Source organism: Triticum dicoccoides, chromosome 4A (assembly GCF_002162155.2).
Source record: "Triticum dicoccoides isolate Atlit2015 ecotype Zavitan chromosome 4A, WEW_v2.0, whole genome shotgun sequence".
Classification (NCBI taxonomy): Eukaryota; Viridiplantae; Streptophyta; class Magnoliopsida; order Poales; family Poaceae; genus Triticum; species Triticum dicoccoides.
In genome coordinates, this window is record NC_041386.1 from 618,804,653 (window position 1) to 618,823,175 (window position 18,523).

Consider the following 18,523-nt stretch of genomic DNA (forward strand, 5'->3'; position numbering starts at 1 on the left):
TAGTCTAAAAATCTTTGCAAAATGTCTTGTAGATCAAATGGCCAACGCTCATGTCAACCTCAACTTCAACGCGTTCCTAGAGAAAACCAAGCTGAAAGATGATGGCATCAACTATACGGACTGGGTCCGGAACCTGAGGATCATCCTCATAGCTGCCAAGAAAGCATATGTCCTAGAAGCACCGCTAGGTCAAGCACCCATCCCAGAGAACCAAGACGTTATGAACGCTTGGCAGTCACGTGCTGATGATTATTCCCTCGTTCAGTGCGGCATGCTTTACAGCTTAGAACCTAGGCTCCAAAAGCGTTTTGAGCAACATAGAGCATATGAGATGTTCGAAGAGCTGGAAATGGTTTTCCAAGCTCATGCCCGAGTCAAGAGATATGAAGTCTCCGACAAGTTCTACAGTTGTAAGATGGAGGAAAATAGTTCTGTCAGTGAGCACATACTCAAAATGTTTGGGTTGCACAACTGCTTGTCCCAGCTGGACATTAACCTCCTGGACGAGGCGGTCATTGACAGAATCCTTCAGTCGCTCCCACCTAGCTACAAGAGCTTTGTGATGAACTACAATATGCAGGGGATGGTGAAAACTATTCTTGAAGTATTTTCAATGCTGAAATCAGCGGAGGTGGAAATCAAAAAGGAACATCAAGTGTTGATGGTCAATAAAACCACTAGTTTCAAGAAAGGCAAGGGTAAGAAGAACTTCAAGAAGGACGGCAAGGGAGTTGCCATGCCCGGTAAATCAGTTGTCGGGAAGAAGCCAAAGAATGGACCCAAACCTCAGACTGAGTGCTTTTATTGCAAGGGAAAGGGACACTGGAAGCGGAACTGCCCCAAATACTTAACGGACAAGAAGGCGACAACACTAAAGGTATATGTGATATACATGTAATTGATGTGTACCTTACCAGTACTCGTAGTAGCTCCTGGGTATTTGATACCGGTGCCGTTGCTCATATTTGTAACTCAAAACAGGAGCTGCGGAATAAGCGGAGACTGGCGAAGGACGAGGTGACGATGCGCGTCGGGAATGGTTCCAAGGTCAATGTGATCGCCGTCGGCACGCTACCTCTACATTTACCTACAGGATTAGTTTTAAACCTCAATAATTGTTATTTAGTGCCAGCTTTGAGCATGAACATTGTATCTGGATCTCGTTTAATACGAGATGGCTACTCATTTAAATCCGAGAATAATGGTTGTTCTATTTATATGAGAGATATGTTTTATGGTCATGCCCCGCTGGTCAATGGTTTATTCTTAATGAATCTCGAACGTGATGTTACACATATTCATAGTGTGAATACCAAAAGATGTAAGATTGATAATGATAGTCCCACATATCTGTGGCACTGCCGCCTTGGTCACATCGGTGTCAAACGCATGAAGAAGCTCCATACAGATGGACTTTTGGAGTCTCTTGATTTCGAATCATTTGACACGTGCGAACCATGCCTCATGGGTAAAATGACCAACACTCCATTCTCCGGAACAATGGAGCGAGCAACCAACTTATTGGAAATTATACATACTGATGTGTGCGGTCCAATGAGCGTTGAGGCTCGCGGTGGCTATCATTATGTTCTCACTCTCACTGATGACTTAAGTAGATATGGGTATGTCTATTTGATGAAACACAAGTCTGAGACCTTTGAAAAGTTCAAGGAATTTCAGAATGAGGTAGAGAATCAACGTGACCGAAAGATAAAATTCTTACGATCAGATCGTGGGGGAGAATATTTAAGTCACGGATTTGGTACGCACTTAAGGAAATGTGGAATCGTTTCACAACTCACGTTGGCTGGAACGCCTCAGCGTAATGGTGTGTCCGAACGTCGTAATCGCACTCTATTGGATATGGTGCGATCATCGTATGAATTATGGTTTGGGAAGAAACCTAAGCTGTCATTTCTAAAAGTTTGGGGATGCGATGCTTATGTCAAGAAACTTCAACCTGAAGAGCTCGAACCCAAGTCGGAAAAACGTGTCTTCATAGGATACCCTAAGGAAACCATTGGGTATACCTTCTACCTCAGATTCGAAGGCAAGATCTTTGTTGCCAAGAACGGGTCCTTTCTGGAGAAAGAGTTTCTCTTGAGAGAAGTAAGTGGGAGGAAAGTAGAACTCGATGAAGTACTGCCTCTTGAACCAGAAAGTAGCGCAGCTCAGGAAGATGTTCCTGTGGTGCCTGCACCGACTAGAGATGAAGTTAATTATGATGATCAAGGTACTTCGGATCAAGTTGCTACTGGACTTTGAAGGTCCACAAGGACACATTCCACACCAGAATGGTAAGGCAACCCTGTCCTGGAAATCATGTTGTTAGACAACGGTGAACCTTCGAACTATGAAGAAGCAATGGCGGACCCAGATTCCAACAAATGGCTTGAAGCCATGCAATCCGAGATAGGATCCATGTATAAAAACAAAGTACGGACTTTGACAGACTTACCCGATGATCGGCGAGCGATAGAGAATAAATGGATCTTTAAGAAGAAGACAGACGCTGATGGTAATGTTACCATCTATAAGGCTCGACTTGTCGCTAAGGGTTATCGACAAGTTCAAGGGGTTGACTACGATGAGACCTTCTCACCCGTAGCGAAGCTGAAGTCCGTCCGAATCATGTTAGCAATTGCCGCATACTATGATTATGAGATATGGCAAAATGGACGTCAAAACGACATTCCTTAATGGTTTTCTTAAGGAAGAATTGTATATGATGCAACTGGAAGGTTTTGTCGATCCTAAGAATGCTAGCAAGGTATGCAAGCTCCAGCGCTCCATCTATGGGCTGGTGCAAGCATCTCGGAGTTGGAACATTCACTTTGAAGAAATGATCAAAGCGTTTGGGTTTATGCAGACTTATGGAGAAGACTGCGTTTACAAGAAAGTGAGTGGGAGCTCTGTAGCATTTCTCATATTATATGTGGATGACATACTTTTGATGGGAAATGATATAGAACTTTTGGACAGTATTAAGGTCTACTTGAATAAGTGTTTTTCAATGATAGACCTTGGAGAAGCTGCTTACATATTAGGCATCAAGATCTATAGAGATAGATCGAGACGCCTCATAGGTCTTTCACAAAGCACATACCTTGATAAGATATTGAAGAAGTTCAATATGGATCAGTCCAAGAAGGGGTTCTTGCCTGTGTTGCAAGGTGTGAAATTGAGCTCAGCTCAATGTCCGACCACAGCCAAAGATAGAGAAAAGATGAGTGTCGTCCCCTATGCCTCAGCCATAGGGTCTATCATGTATGCCATGCTGTGTACCAGACCTGATGTAAACCTTGCCGTAAGTTTGGTAGGAAGGTACCAAAGTAATCCCGGCATGGAACACTGGACAGCGGTCAAGAACATCCTGAAGTACCTGCAAAGGACTAAGGATATGTTTCTCGTATATGGAGGTGACGAGGAGCTCGTCGTAAAGGGTTACGTCGACGCTAGCTTCGACACAGATCTGGATGACTCTAAGTCACAAATCGGATACGTGTATATTTTGAATGGTGGGGCAGTAAGTTGGTGCAGTTGCAAGCAAAGCGTCGTGGCGGGGTCTACATGTGAAGCGGAGTACATGGCAGCCTCGGAGGCAGCGCATGAAGCAATCTGGATGAAGGAGTTCATCACCGACCTAGGAGTCATACCCAATGCATCGGGGCCGATCACTCGCTTCTGTGACAACACTGGAGCTATTGCCCTTGCCAAGGAGCCCAGGTTTCGCAAGAAGACCAGGCACATCAAGCGTCACTTCAACTCCATTCGTGAAAATGTTCAAGATGGAGACATAGGTATTTGCAAAGTACATACGGATCTGAATGTCGCAGATCCGTTGAGTAAACCTCTTCCGCGAGCAAAACATGATCAACACCAGAACTCTATGGGTGTTTGATTCATCACAATGTAACTAGATTATTGACTCTAGTGCAAGTGGGAGACTGTTGGAAATATGCCCCAGAGGCAATAATAAAATGATTATTATTATATTTCCTTGTTCATGATAATTGTATGTTATTCATGCTATAATTGTGTTACCCGGAAATCATAATACATGTGTGAATACATAGACCATAACATGTCCCTAGTGAGCCTCTAGTTAACTAGCTCGTTCATCAATAGATAGTCATGGTTTCCTGACTATGGACATTGGATGTCATTGATAACGGGATCACATCATTAGGAGAATGATGTGATGGACAAGACCCAATCCTAAGCATAGCACAATATCGTGTAGTTCGTTTGCTAGAGCTTTTCCAATGTCAAGTATCATTTCCTTAGACCATAAGATCGTGTAACTCCCGGATGCCATAGGAGTGCTTTGGGTGTACCAAACTTCACAATGTAACTGGGTGACTATAAAGGTATACTACAGGTATCCCCGAAAGTATCTGTTGGGTTGACACGGATCGAGACTAGGATTTGTCACACCGTATGACAAAGAGGTATCTCTGGGCCCACTTGGTAATGCATCATCACAATGAGCTCAATGTGACCAAGTTTTTGGTCATGGGATCATGCATTACGGTACGAGTAAAGTGACTTGCCGGTAACGAGATTGAACGAGGTATTGGGATACCGACGATCGAATCTCAGGCAAGTAACGTACCGATTGACAAAGGGAATTAAACACGGGATTAATTGAATCCTTGACATCATGGTTCATCCGATGAGATCATCGTGGAACATGTGGGAGCTAACATGGGTATCCAGATCCCGCTGTTGGTTATTGACCGGAGAGTCGTCTCGGTCATGTCTGCATGTCTCCCAAACCCGTAGGGTCTACACACTTAAGGTTCGGTGACACTAGGGTTGTAGAGATATTAGTATGCGGTAACCCGAAAGTTGTTTGGAGTCCCGGATGAGATCCCTGACGTCACGAGGAGTTCCATAATGGTCCGGAGGTGAAGATTTATATATAGGAAGTCCAGTTTCAGCCATTGGGAAAGTTTCGGGGGTAATCGGTATTGAACCGGGACCACTGGAAGGGTCCTGGGGGTCCACCGGGTGGGGCCACCTATCTCGGAGGGCCCCATGGGCTGAAGTGGGAGGGGAACCAGCCCCTGGTGGGCTGGTGCGCCCCCCATGGGCCTCCCCTGCGCCTAGGGTTGGAAACCCTAGGGGTGGGGGGCGCCCCACCTGACTTGGGGGGCAAGTCCCCCCTTGGCTGTCGCGCCCCTTGGAGATTGGATCTCCTAGGGCTGGCGCCCCCCTTAGGTGTCCTATATATAGTGGGGGGGAGGGAGGGCAGCCGCACCCAAGCCCTTGGCGCCTCCCTCTCCCCTCGTAACACCTCTCTCTCTCTCTCGTTGGAGCTTGGCGAAGCCCTGCCGAGATCACCGTTGCTTCCACCACCATGCCGTCGTGCTGCTGGATCTCCATCAACCTCTCCTTCCCCTTGCTGGATCAAGAAGGAGGAGACGTCTTCTCAACCGTACGTGTGTTGAACGCGGAGGTGTCATCCGTTCGGCACTTGGTCATCGGTGATTTGGATCACGACGAGTACGACTCCATCAACCCTGTTCTCTTGAACGCTTCCGCTTGCGATCTACAAGGGTATGTAGATGCACTCCCCTTTCCCTCGTTGCTAGATGACTCCATAGATTGATCTTGGTGATGCATAGAAAATTTTAAAATTCTGCTACGTTCCCCAACAGAACCACCCCGATTGCCACCCCTTTATGGTCTCCACGAAGGAGCCCTCGAGCCATGTAACGTTGTGCATTTTGCCCACCATGGCTCCATCGCATTCTGCTTGTTGGCCACCTACTACCTTCGGCTTGATATTGAAGGTCTTCAGCCACAGGCCGAAGTGGGGCCGGATGCGTAGGAAAGCCTCGCACACGACGATGAACGCCGAGATGTTGAGGATGAAATTCGGGGCCAGATCATGAAAGTCCAGCCATAATAGAACATAAGGCCGCGGACGAAGTGGGGGAGGAAAACCACCCTTTCGTGAGGTTCCGGGGTAGGGACGATCTGCCCCGCGGCTGGCAGCCGGTGCGCGATATCCGCGGCTAAGTATCCGGCCCCATGTTGTTTTTTGATGTGTCGCTCCGTGACGGAGGAGACCATCCACTTGCCTCCCGCTCCGGACATGTTTGGGGAGAGTTGGGGAGAAGGATGTGGACTTGGGCGCTGGAGCTCGAGTGCGCGATAATGGATGAGCAAGGAGGAAGAAGGCATGGGTAGAAAAATGTGAAACCTTATCCCTTTATAAGGGCGGACAAAACTATGCGCCCCCACCAGCCTGGTAAAACTCGCTTATCCCCCAAGCGCCGTAATTGATGGCGCGGTTGGGTTACCCACGTCCGTATTGATGGGAATCCCGTAATAAGGGGACACGATCTCTGCTTCGACAAGATGTGCCAAGGAAACCGCCTCGCGAAACACGCTGAGATAGGTTATGAAAAACGATTCGAATAAAGACTTGGCTGTGGTGTGATGTCACGCTACGGGGTACGTCAGCAGATTAGATTTTTGGAAATATTATTCCCTCTACGGTGGAATGTGGAATTTGTTTTGCAGAGCCGGACACGATCCTCATGTTCAAAATCTTCTATGAAGTATTCGGAGGAGGAACCCGCCTTGCAATGCCAAAAACAATCTGCGCGCCGGACTCATCGTCATTGAAGTATGGTTCAGGGGCTAGTGAGGGAGTCCTGGATTAGGGGGTATCCGGACAGCCGGACTATATCCTTTGGCCGGAATGTTGGACTATGAAGATACAAGATTGAAGACTTCGTCCCGTGTCTGGATGGGACTCTCCTTGGCGTGGAAGGCAAGCTTGGCAATACGGATATGTGGATCTCCTTCCTTGTAACCGACGCCATGTAACCCTAGCCCCCTCCGGTGTCTATATAACCGGAGGGTTTTAATCCGTAGGACAACATACAATCATACCATAGGCTAGCTTCTAGGGTTTAGCCTCTCTGATCTCGTGGTAGATCAACTCTTGTACTACTCATATCATCAAGAACAATCAAGCAGGATGTAGGGTTTTACCTCCATCAAGAGGGCCCGAACCTGGGTAAACATCGTGTCCCCTGCCTCCTATTACCATCCGCCTAGACGCACAATTCGGGACCCCCTACCCGAGATCCAACGGTTTTGACACCGACAATGCATATAAGAGATCAAACCCCAAATAACTTTTATGGATAAAATAGATCTGATCATAAATGCAAAGTTTATCGGATCCCAACAAACACACCGCAAAAAGAGTTACATCAAATACATCACCAAGAGACCATTGTATTGAGAATCAAAAAGAGAGAAGAAGCCATCTAGCTACTGCCTACAGACCCGTAGGCCTACAATGAAATACTCACGCATCATCGGAGAGGCACCAATGAGGATGATGAACCCCTCCGTGATGGTGTCTAGATTGGATCTCGTGGTTCTGGAACTTGTGGCGGCTGGAATTGTGTTTTTGTCGACTCCCCTAGGGTTTTCTGGAATATTTGAGAATTTATAGGGCGAAGAGGCGATGCGGGAGGCCACCAAGGTGGGCACAACCCACCAGGGCACGCTAGGCCCCTAGGCGCACCCAGGTGGGTTGTGCCCCCCTCGGGGCACCCTTTTGGTACTTCTTTGACCCATCTTGTGTCTTCTAGCCTAGAAAAAAATCTCCAAAAAGTTTCACTACGTTTGGACTCCGTTTGGTATTGGTTTTCTGCGAAGTAAAAAACAAGCAAAAACAACAACTGGCATTGGGCACTATGTTAATATGTTAGTACCAAAAAATGATATAAAGTTGCTATAAAATGATTGTAAAACATCCAAGAATGATAATATAACAGCACAGAACAATAAAAAATTATAGATACATTGGAGAGGTATCAACATGCAGTTAATATCGCCTCCCCCACCATGCCTTGAAGAGACCCGATGTGTCTAACATTGTGTTAGCCAAATTAATTAGAGTACGGTTCTTTCTTTCGGATACCCCATTTGACTAACGTGGATAGGGAGGCGTCCTCTCATGGACTATACCATGTTCCACACAAAAAGAATCAAATTCATTGGAAAAATACTCTCCACCATGATCGGACCTAAGCCTCTTGATTTTACGATCAAGTTGCCTTTCTACTTCAGCTTTATAGATCTTGAAAAATTTCAAAGCCTCATCTTTTGATCTCAAAAGATACACTTGACAGTATCTAGTGGAGTCATAAATTAACATAGATCATGAAATATTTCTTTTCAACTTTTGTCAAAACACTATTCATTTCACAAAGATCTGAATGTATGAGTTCAAGTGGTGCAAGATTTCTTGTTTCTGCATTCGTATGCGACTTATGAGGTTGTTTAGCTTGCACACAAAATTGACACTTAGATCCCTTAACAAGGGTGAAATTAGGGATTAAGTTCAACTTGGCTAACCACGTCATGCAACCAAAGTTAACAGGACAGAGACGTGAATGACAGACATTTGATTCACTATTTTTGCAAATATGATTAACAACTTTATTACAAACATCTAACAAAGATAGTTTGAACAAGCCTCCTGATTCATAACCTTTACCAGCAAAAGTTCCATACTTGGAGACTACAAATTTAATGGACTCAAAGACAAGCTTGTAGCCATCTCTACAGAGAAGAGACCCGCTAACAAGATTTTTATTGACGGAGGGGACATAATGCATGTTCTTCAGCCGCACGATATTCCCCGAAGTAAACTTCAGATTGACCATGCCAACACCACTAACAGAAGCACCTGAACCGTTGCCCATCATCATGATGGAAGTCACTGCGGTCTGATAAGAAGAAAACATGGAAATGTCACCACATACATGTATATTAGCACCCGTGTCAATCAACCAATCTGGAGAATGACATACTGAAAAAATAGTGGGAAATATACCATACCAAACATCCTTCATGTCCATGACCCCAATGACAACATTAGTGGTGTTGCCGCCTTTCCCATGTTGACGCTTGTCATAACGGTTAGGGCAACTAGGAGCCCAATGATTAGGATCTCCGCACACGTGACAAACTCATTTCTTCTTGTCAGTCTTCTTCTTGAAGTTGGTGTGCTGCGAAGCCTTGTTATTCCCATCAAACTTCCCTTTACCATCAAACTTGCCCTTGTTCCTGAACTTTTGGGGTTGGAAGTTTCTCTTCTGTACCATATCCGCACAAGAACCTCCCTCAATACCTCGAGCAAGTATGTATTTTTCTCTCGCCTTTTCTTCCACATCAAGAGTACCAATGAGATCCGGAATGGAAAACTCCTGCCTCTTGTACTTCAGAAAGGTAGCAAAGTTCCTCCACGAGAGAGGAAGCTTAGTGATGATGCCTCTGGCAACAAACTTGTCCGGTAACATACAATTGAAGTGCTCAAGTTCTCTAGCAAATGACCGTATCTCATGAGCTTTCTTAGCCACGGAGCACTCATCAGTCATCTTGTAATCATAGGATTGTTCCATGATATACAACTTAGTGCCAGCATCCAAGACCCCAAACTTGGCCTCGACTGCGTCCCACATATCTTTTCCATTATCAATTGACGCATAAGCATCCACTATGTTCTCACCAAGAACACTCAAGAGAGCATCCTTAAACAAGGTATCAGTTTTCTGAAAAGCTTGTTCATGCTGAGGATTAAGAACTCTTCAGGTTTGCTAAGAGTGGTGTCATAGCAGCTCATGCTTTGAAACCATAGAACGGCTCTCACACGCCACCTCTTATAGTGCACACCCTCAAACATAAGAGGTCTCATGGAAGCAGCAAAACCACTCAGGGTAATTGCCTATAATAAGGAGGTTTTTGGATTGTTAGAAATATGAGCAATTTACCATATGATTTTATTAACAACTATAGTAGATAAAACATGACTATTATAGTAGAGATGAAACAAGTCATGTAATCTAGCAGAGTGAAGGCAAACAACATCTGCACATGTGAATTAGAACAGAACATATGTAGAACAGAGGCTAGAACAAGAAACTGTGGCAGGATCTTAAACAGAAAGAACACGAAGACCTGCGGAGCAGTGGCAGAAGCACTGGTCTTGGGGTCAATGTCCTTGTCGGCTATGTCGTGGAAGAGGTTGTCGACGTCGAGGAAGAAGTCATCGTTGGAGAAGTGGTCGTCGGCGTCCGGGGCGTCCGTGATGAATAGGGTCAGTAGTCGCGCGGGACGCTCCCCAAAAATCTTATCACCCTTCTCCCATGCATGAGTCAAAGAGGCGGGGTTTCGAAGGCCTATTGTCCCAACCTGTGGTGCATGCCACAAGCCGGGATGGGGAAGATCGTAGCAGTAGCTCAGTGCTCAGAAACTTGGTGGTGAGAGGAAGATGATATTCTGATGTCTCTCTCTAGAGAGGTGCGACCTCTCGTTTATAGGCACAAGAGAAGGAAGCAAACATGCAGTGATGGAAAAGAGGAAGAGGAAGATGAAACAGACAACCAGCAGCCGAAAGGTGCAATGTTCATATTCAATCCCCACTACAGTAAAACTTTTCAGCTCCCGTGTGACCTTTCGTATATGTCGTGCGTGGCGAAAAATTAGACAACAACTCAGCTCATTCCCGCGGCACGGCGGATGGCGGAGGAGCACATGTATGTCTCTCTTTGTTCTCATGCTCATACATATGGGGAAACAATCTCCCTTATAAGGAGGTCCAACTCCTACCAAACTAGCAATGTGGGACTAAACTTTAGTCCCACCTCTTGCCTTGCACGAATGGGCTAAGTGGGCCTCTAGGATTTATAAGAAATTTCTGAAAATGCTATTGGGCTGGCCCAAAACTAGACTAAATTCCAACAACTATTGGGTATTACTTCTAACATGGAACCGAAGGCAAAGTGTCATTCGCAGCGAACATAGTATTTCTCTAGAAATAATTTATTATGAAACAGATGAGTGGGAGAACAATACAACTTAACGAGATTGCTGAATCTTCAGCACCAGACCAAATGATAGAGGTGCTAGAAATTGTTCCGGAACCCACTCCTACGACTGAACCAGAAGCATCTACATGTGATGAAGATACTTCGCCCTTTGGTCAAGTGTGTAGCTGAACCACGCAGGACATGAAAAATTCATGATTTACCGCGGGTATGTGGACGGAATTTTCATGGTAGATCAAGATGAACATGTGGAAAATGTCTTGATGCCATGTAACCTCAGATAACATCCATGTACGAGAATCAAGTTTGGAACTTGGTAGTCAATCTGGATGGCACTAGACCTATTGAATGTAACTGGATCTATAAGAAAAAGACAGACGCCGATGAAAATGTTTACATCTACAAATCTCAACCTGTTGCAGAAGATTTTCGACAAATTCAAGGACTTGACTACGACAAGATGTACTCGCCCGTAGCGATGCGTAAGTCTGTTCGGATTTTACTTACATGTGAGGGATACCTTCTCAACTTGTTCAATTGGTGCTTCGCCTTGTCAGCTCTGAGCTTTCGACGACCACAATGTTGTCCCTTGGTCTAGCTAGAGGTTGGGGTCCACATCACAATCGAACTTTTTTCCATTGATCTATCAAATCTTTAGGCCGAATAGCGGCAAAGTTCTTTCCTCCTTACCTTGATGCCAAAAGGGTGGCAATGTTGCTTCTAGACGGAGTATGCGGTGCAACTGCAAAGGTCGTCGAACCAAGTGGTCCATCGCCGGCACCGGCACCCGTGATGATTGGATCCACCATGGACATTTTGGACCTGATTACGTTTTTCCTTTTCTTTTCGGGGTCCATTTCATAAGATCCATGGACATCTTTGTAGTTTTCAGTTTCTTTGGGCCCTGTTTATAAGATGTACGGCCCTCCGTTTTGACAAAATGCAATACCAGTCCTTCTGGCCTCTTCACCTGTTCAAAAAAAAAAGTGAGATGGTAAACCCCGTAGTCATATAACAAAAAAAAAGAAATGGAAAACAGAAACCATGTGGCCATCGCTGATACAGATCGAGAAGCCATCCCAATGCTGTGTTCATACGGAATCTTAACTACCGTACTTACCACTCTGGATCTCACCGCTAGCTTATCACTCTCTGTCGGTCGAAAGATCACCAATTTTAAACCCTAGTCATTCTGTCAGCTTCAGAGTTGCAGTTAATCTGGGCGCCAATTGGCCATGTTATCACCATCTAGATCCCCTTGCTTCACGGGCCCTACATGTTGTTGCTAGATAAACTAACCGCAACGACGCAGCACAAATGCAAAGTCCTCAGTAATCAATTGGTGGATGGATCCAGTACTACTAGTCTACTACTAATACATGATTGACCTGCAGGAGGGTTAGACTTAGTGTACATACAAGTCTCAATCTAACTGAAATAATTGTCCGTCCGGAATGTACACTAGTGCGTAGCATACCTAGTGGGAATGTACCCATTGTAGGCTAAGCTAGCCTACTGTTAGTTTAGCCAAGTAAAATCACATATCAGAACATGGCACTATACCCTGACAACAGTAGACTGCACATAGGCTCATGTGGCGAGATCTTGCCTTGTGTGATGTTAATGTGAGCAGCTTCTCGGGATGTCAAGCGGTGGTGCAAAAACATATTAATTTTGAGATGTGCAAATTTCACATCGGTGAGGTATAAGTGATACGTCGGTGAGATGTGCAAAAACATGTTAATTTTGATATGTGCATGAAAAAAAATTCTAGTGGCATAATTAAAGCTTCAGCACAATTGTCTAACCTTGACGGTGATACGCCAGTGGTGGCGGTGCCAATTTCGACGAAAGTCGGTGGAGAAATCCAGGTTGAGATCCATTCGGAAGGAGATTTACAGCTGGAGCTGATTTTCATTAGATTAGGACATTCAAGCATCTCGTTATATCCTCCTATAGCTGCAATAGAATTGCACGTATTGTACTTTTCTGAAATTTGGTCAGACTCTTTGTTTCCACCATCTTGTTCTGGTTGAATTTTTCAGCGCAAATGATTCTCTCACATGCACGGCGGTGTGGATCTCAGTTAGGGCACATGCACGCTGACAGTGCAGGAATTTGTCGAGACGTAGTTAAACTTCTTGGAGCATCAAGAACATGGTGAACACGTCAGGAATGTATATCTTACTAGTTTGAAAAACTTGATGTGCCAAAAGTCAAATAAGGAACGATGGAGGGCGGCTAAGTTAACCCGCGAGTACCCAACTGCAACTGTACCAGTTAGAGGATATGCATGCTCATCATCATACTATAAAGCCCAGGGTGCAGTAGGTACACAGTACACAAGGCACAGCATATTACAAGACTTGCTCGGCCCAAGCAGTACTATCTCCCTCTCTGTCTGTCATCTTCAACAATCCAATGGAGAAACAGACAGCAGTAGCACTAGTGCTGCTCAGCGTGCTCTGTGGAATAGCCTCTCATGGGGTCGACGCCCAGTATTACTGGACGACCGCCACGGCGACGTTCTACGGGGGCGGCGACGGCTCCGGCACCATGGGTCAGTCAGTTTCCCACTCACTTCTTTACTCTCTCTCTCTCTCTCTCTCTCTCTCTCTCTCTCTCTCTCTCTCTGCAATTGTAAATAGTGGAGTAGATTTGTACGTAGTGTACCGTGTACGTGTGATCTATTCTAGTCATCCAAAGGAAAAGTGTCAGCTAGCTCTTGGTTGATGTGGATCTGATGATGTTTCTATCGTATGTAACGTATGCAGGAGGCGCGTGTGGGTACGGCAACCTGTACAGCTCCGGGTACGGGATCAACAACGCGGCGCTGAGCACGGCGCTGTTCAACGACGGCGCCATGTGCGGCGCGTGCTACACCATCTACTGCGACACCGGCAGGAGCAGGATGTGCAAGCCGGGCACCCAGATCACCGTCTCCGCCACCAACTTCTGCCCGCCCAACTGGGCGCTCCCCAGCGACAACGGCGGCTGGTGCAACCCGCCGCGGGTGCACTTCGACATGTCGCAGCCCGCCTGGACCAGCATCGCCATCTACGAGGCCGGCATCGTCCCCGTCGTGTACAGGAGGGTCTCCTGCCAGAAGCGCGACGGCATCCGCTTCGGCATCTCCGGGAGGGACTACTTCGAGCTGGTGGTGGTCACCAACGTCGGCGGCAGCGGGGTCGTGTCCCAGATGTGGATCAAGGGCTCCAACACCAACTGGCTCGCCATGAGCCGCAACTGGGGCGCCAACTGGCAGAGCAACGCCTTCCTCAACGGCCAGAGGCTCTCCTTCAGGGTCAGGCTCGACGACGGCCGCGAGGCCACCGCCAGCGACGTCGCGCCCTCCAACTGGTGGTTCGGGGCCACCTACACTTCCTGGGTCAACTTCTACTAGCGTCTAGCGGATCATCGTCAAACCGATCCATCGACGCCACTGCTTAATCGTCTATCATTAGTATATATAGCAAGTATTAAATCAAAGGGTAGGGCGCCCTCTGTTGCGTTCGCTATAGTTGTGTTTGGCAGCCGCACATTCGTCCGTGTTTTACTTTTAGATTAGAGGCACTCTTTCTTGCACCTACACATAATAACCTGAAGCTAATTCACAAATAATCAGGCAAGCACACAATGCGCACCTAATAAGAATTGTAAAAGAAAAACTGTACGGAATGAAGACGGCATAGCGGGGGCGGATTTGCAGCACGCAGGGGCGGGGTCACGCAGCCAATTTTTTTCTTTCGGTTTGCTGTTTTCAGTCTTTTAAGTATATGTTTTGAATCAAAGGTCCAAATTAAGTTTCCTTTGCATATTTGTGATTCTTGTGATGAGGGCTTTTGAATGAGATCTATTTCGAATCGTTAAGTTTCAACTGCTGAAACTTGGTATGACAAAAATCAAAGTCTCAGGAACCAACACTTAAAACTTGTTGTGCCCTAATGCGGTATCCATCGAGTTTGCGAATCACGAGGCAATCGGGTGGCTGGCGCGGATAGACAGGTGCATGCTCCTTCACCCGCGTGCCCCTGCGAGTTTCCGAGCATACTTCCAACTATAGCTAGGGCCATTTCACTAGTTATCTCAAACCGAGCTAAACTAATCTTGTCGTCACCCGGGAAAGCAACTCGAGGCAACCCTAGGGCAGCCCCACCTCCCTCGTTGAACCGCTGCCATTGGACATATGACGGGGTGGCGGCCGCTCCTACCCTAGAAGGTGGTAGGCGGAGCTTGAGGTGAACACGAACGCCATGGCGGTCAATGTCGATGAGCGTGCGACTTGCTTTTCGAGGAAGGGATGAGGTGGTTTCCTAGTCTGCACAACATACAAACGGGGATTTTTGCACACAACAAGGTGCCAACGAGCCACCATCGTGTGGGCAGATGCGTGGGTGCCAGATCTGGTCGGTCCAGGCCTGTGCGGGTAGGGGGTGAGTGCAGTGACGAACTTCTCAACTATGTGTGTTGGTCGACGCGTGCTATCCTGCCCACGTCAGCTTAGCTTCAAATCCCAGATCTAGTTTTCAGCTCCCACCATGTTGTTGTGAGCTCCCATTCGGCGGCCCGTGCTCCTCGCCACCTCCAAGTCTAGTTGGGACTTCCCTTCTCACCAGATGAGCGTTCGAAAAACCGCCAATAACCTCAGTAGGATGGCAAATGTGGACAGAAGTACGAGAAGGAAGTTTGCACAAGGGGGTTACCCAAATTCGCGCTCTCATGATGAGGTAACACCCTACGTCCTTCTTTGGATTTGGATTAATGGCTGACCACCTCGTGCGAGGGGGTTACAGTGGACAAAATGTATATAGCTACTGACTGTATGGTCTACGTTATAAATGCCTATGACTACCCCTAGCCCCGCCTTATATAGGTGACAGGGCCAGGGTTTACATCGGGTCTCAACTGATATCAACGTCGCTACCATCTTGGTTTGCATGCCAAGATAATCTCTGGTCTCCGGGTTTCCGCTCACGCTGGGCCTTTACTGGGCCACTCAGGCCTAAGGCAGGCCTGCCTACCGGGCTTCTCACTGAGAGGCCACTCCCGGTGTATTACGTCGTCAATAGCCCCCAAGCGTGTTTGGGGTTGCATTCTTCTTATCTTTAAGAGAGAGAACCCATGTAGGCTCTTCCTGTTTGTGGCCTTCCTTCGTGAGCCTGACTTCAGGGGTTCCCGGGCTTGCCAAGCGTGCGGCTTCCTGGGTCTGGCTTTAAGAGTCTTCATGTGTCCGCCATGGAGCTCTCATGGTGTCTCCCGTGATGAGCTCGCTCTGAGGTCCACGGTTCGGCGCCATTTCTGGGCTTGGAGACCCATAGAACTGTGTTGCCCCGGTTTGCGACCACTCCTTTGGGCCGGATATTCGTCAAAGAGCGAAGAACAAAACCCTCCAGATGGGTTAGGTTGCGATGATCCGAGATTGCCAAAGGATCCCTTCTCACTAGGCCGTTGCCCAGCCCAAGCCACGACGAGAGTCTATCCCTCGTCTCTTACGCTAGAGCTCCTCGTGTTGTCCTGTTTCCCGCGTAATCCCCGTGGGAGTGTGTCACTGCTTTGCATTCCGCGTGTGTCTTTATAAGTTAAGGAGAAGGAAACCGTAGGCTATGTGCCTTCTCCCTTTATTTCTCCGTTACTACCGTTGGGGAGGCTCATATTTGTAGTCATAGGCGATGTTGATGGCGAGTAGGAACGACACGGTAGTCGGCCAGCAGCACACGCTCCCATCCCCCCCTCCACTAGGACAGTCGCCTCGCCTAGAGGCACGGGGATTATTGGATCAATCTCTACTACCACCTTTGACCATCTGCATGATTTGGTGGCTTATGGTTCCTAACTGGCCGACGCACCCTCCTATGGCTCTACTCCAACCTGATGGAAGATCCTTTGTCACTTGTCAGCCACTCAGAAGGTGGGAGTGACTTTTGCAAGGAGTAGCCCTTAACTAGTGATTTCAGAGCCTCCCTCCCCCAACCAAGCCGGAAAGAGCTGGATCTTGGCTAGCTTCTAAACCACAACCAAATCTTCACAGTGAGAAACTTTATAAATAATTAAAGAAAACTTCTGTGAAAAATTTCCTCAAATTCATGAACGTTTTTTGTCAAATTGAAAAATATTTTTAAATTCATTAAAACAATAAATCTGTAAACATTTTTTAAGATTCATGTTTAAAAAAATTCATGAGCATTTTTGTCTTCATTGTTATTTTTTTTACAAAAACGCGATAGCACTCTTTTTCCCTTCTTTCTTTTTGAGGAACAGCAGTCTTTTTCCTGTGACCGTAGAGCCGCAACACCAAGGACGACGAGGCGAGCGAGCGAGTAACTGGGCCCACCCAACTAGACTTTATCTACAGAACCTCACCTCGCCTTAAGGGAAGCCTGTAGCATGTTGGCCTAGTCGGGTTTGGTTCCTTTGTTAGTTTCGTTCGTTGTTACGTTCATTTTATTTCTTCTTCATTCATTCGTTAATTATTGCCTTTCTTTCGTTCGTTCGTTTACCACTTTTTGTTTATTTTCTTATATTTTCGAAATACTCTAAATTCATATAATCTAAAAATATTTTTCCTAAATTTTTTAAAAGTGTTTATCATGCATTTAAAAAAAATGTTCATGCAGTGTAAAAACTTTGTTCGCGCAATTTTTTTGAAAATAATTGAGAGATTAAAAAACATGTTTACATGTCTCAAAAATACCTGTGGACATTTAAGAAAATGTCTATACAATGTAAAAAAATATCCTGTAGTTTTGAATTTTTTGCTACAACTAAAAAATTCAAGACGATTTTAAAAAGTTCACATGTTTTCAAAAATAATCGTGATATTTTTTAAGAAACCTATAAATATTACTATTTTTGTATAATTTAGAAATAATGTTATTTACCATTCAGAAAAATGTTAATGACATTTAAAAAAATGTTTGTGCAATGTAAACCAAAATTTCATGCAATTTTAAATGAAATGTTTAGAACCATTCAACAAATGTTTGTTATATTTTTGAAAACAACTAATACTTAACAAATGTTTTGTAAGTTTAAAAGAATGTTCAGGCCATTTTATGAAAAATCTTCAATATGTGTTTGAAAATGTTCACCATCTATTCAAATAAATCGCAATGTGCATTTAACAAGTTCAACGTGTATTTACAAAAATGTTCAGCATATACCTGAAAATGTTCAATCTCTACAAGGAAAGTGTTCTCAAAGTGCATTTTTTAAAAGTCTACATGTATTTGGAAGATCAAGAAAAAACAAAAAAAGATAATAAACAAACAGAAAGGGAAAAAACAAATGGAAAGACCTATACAGAAAACACACAAAAAGAGAAGAAAAAAACTGCATGGAAGCTTCTAAGACCGGTCCTAACCTATCCATAGAGCATACCCAAAACCGCTCCCAGGCACGTAAATCAGTCCGCCAGCGCTCATGATAGAGGCGAGACGACGTATCACAAAGTGCGAGATGTAGTTCTAGTGAACAAAAGCGCTCCCCAAGGGCAGTATATGTACCAGAATATACCCGAATGCCTCCGTTGATGGATACAACTATTGAAGTGCATATATTTCAAACATTTTCGATTGGGTGGTGGGTGTATACGAAACTCATCTTCTTCCTCGACACCTTTCGAGGATCAAGAGGACGATGGACATCATTGAGCTAAACGT

General features: G+C 45.7%; 1 protein-coding gene across 1 annotated transcript; it reads left to right on the forward strand.

The window, feature by feature from the left end:
* The first annotated feature begins 13,221 nt into the window (after positions 1-13,221).
* On the forward strand, positions 13,222-14,663 carry LOC119287413 (expansin-A33-like). Its single transcript, XM_037566949.1, has 2 exons — positions 13,222-13,425; positions 13,640-14,663. The coding sequence occupies exons 1-2, from the start codon at positions 13,287-13,289 to the stop codon at positions 14,266-14,268; spliced, it is 768 nt and encodes a 255-aa protein (XP_037422846.1). The 5' UTR covers positions 13,222-13,286; the 3' UTR covers positions 14,269-14,663.
* Positions 14,664-18,523: the final 3,860 nt, after the last annotated feature.

Excerpts from the sequence above, each read along its gene's own strand:
- LOC119287413 (XM_037566949.1), top strand. The coding sequence starts at position 13,287 with ATGGAGAAACAGACAGCAGTAGCACTAGTGCTGCTCAGCGTGCTCTGT. Across the intron at positions 13,426-13,639 it reads CGACGGCTCCGGCACCATGG|GAGGCGCGTGTGGGTACGGC; the intron begins GTCAGTCAGTTT and ends TAACGTATGCAG.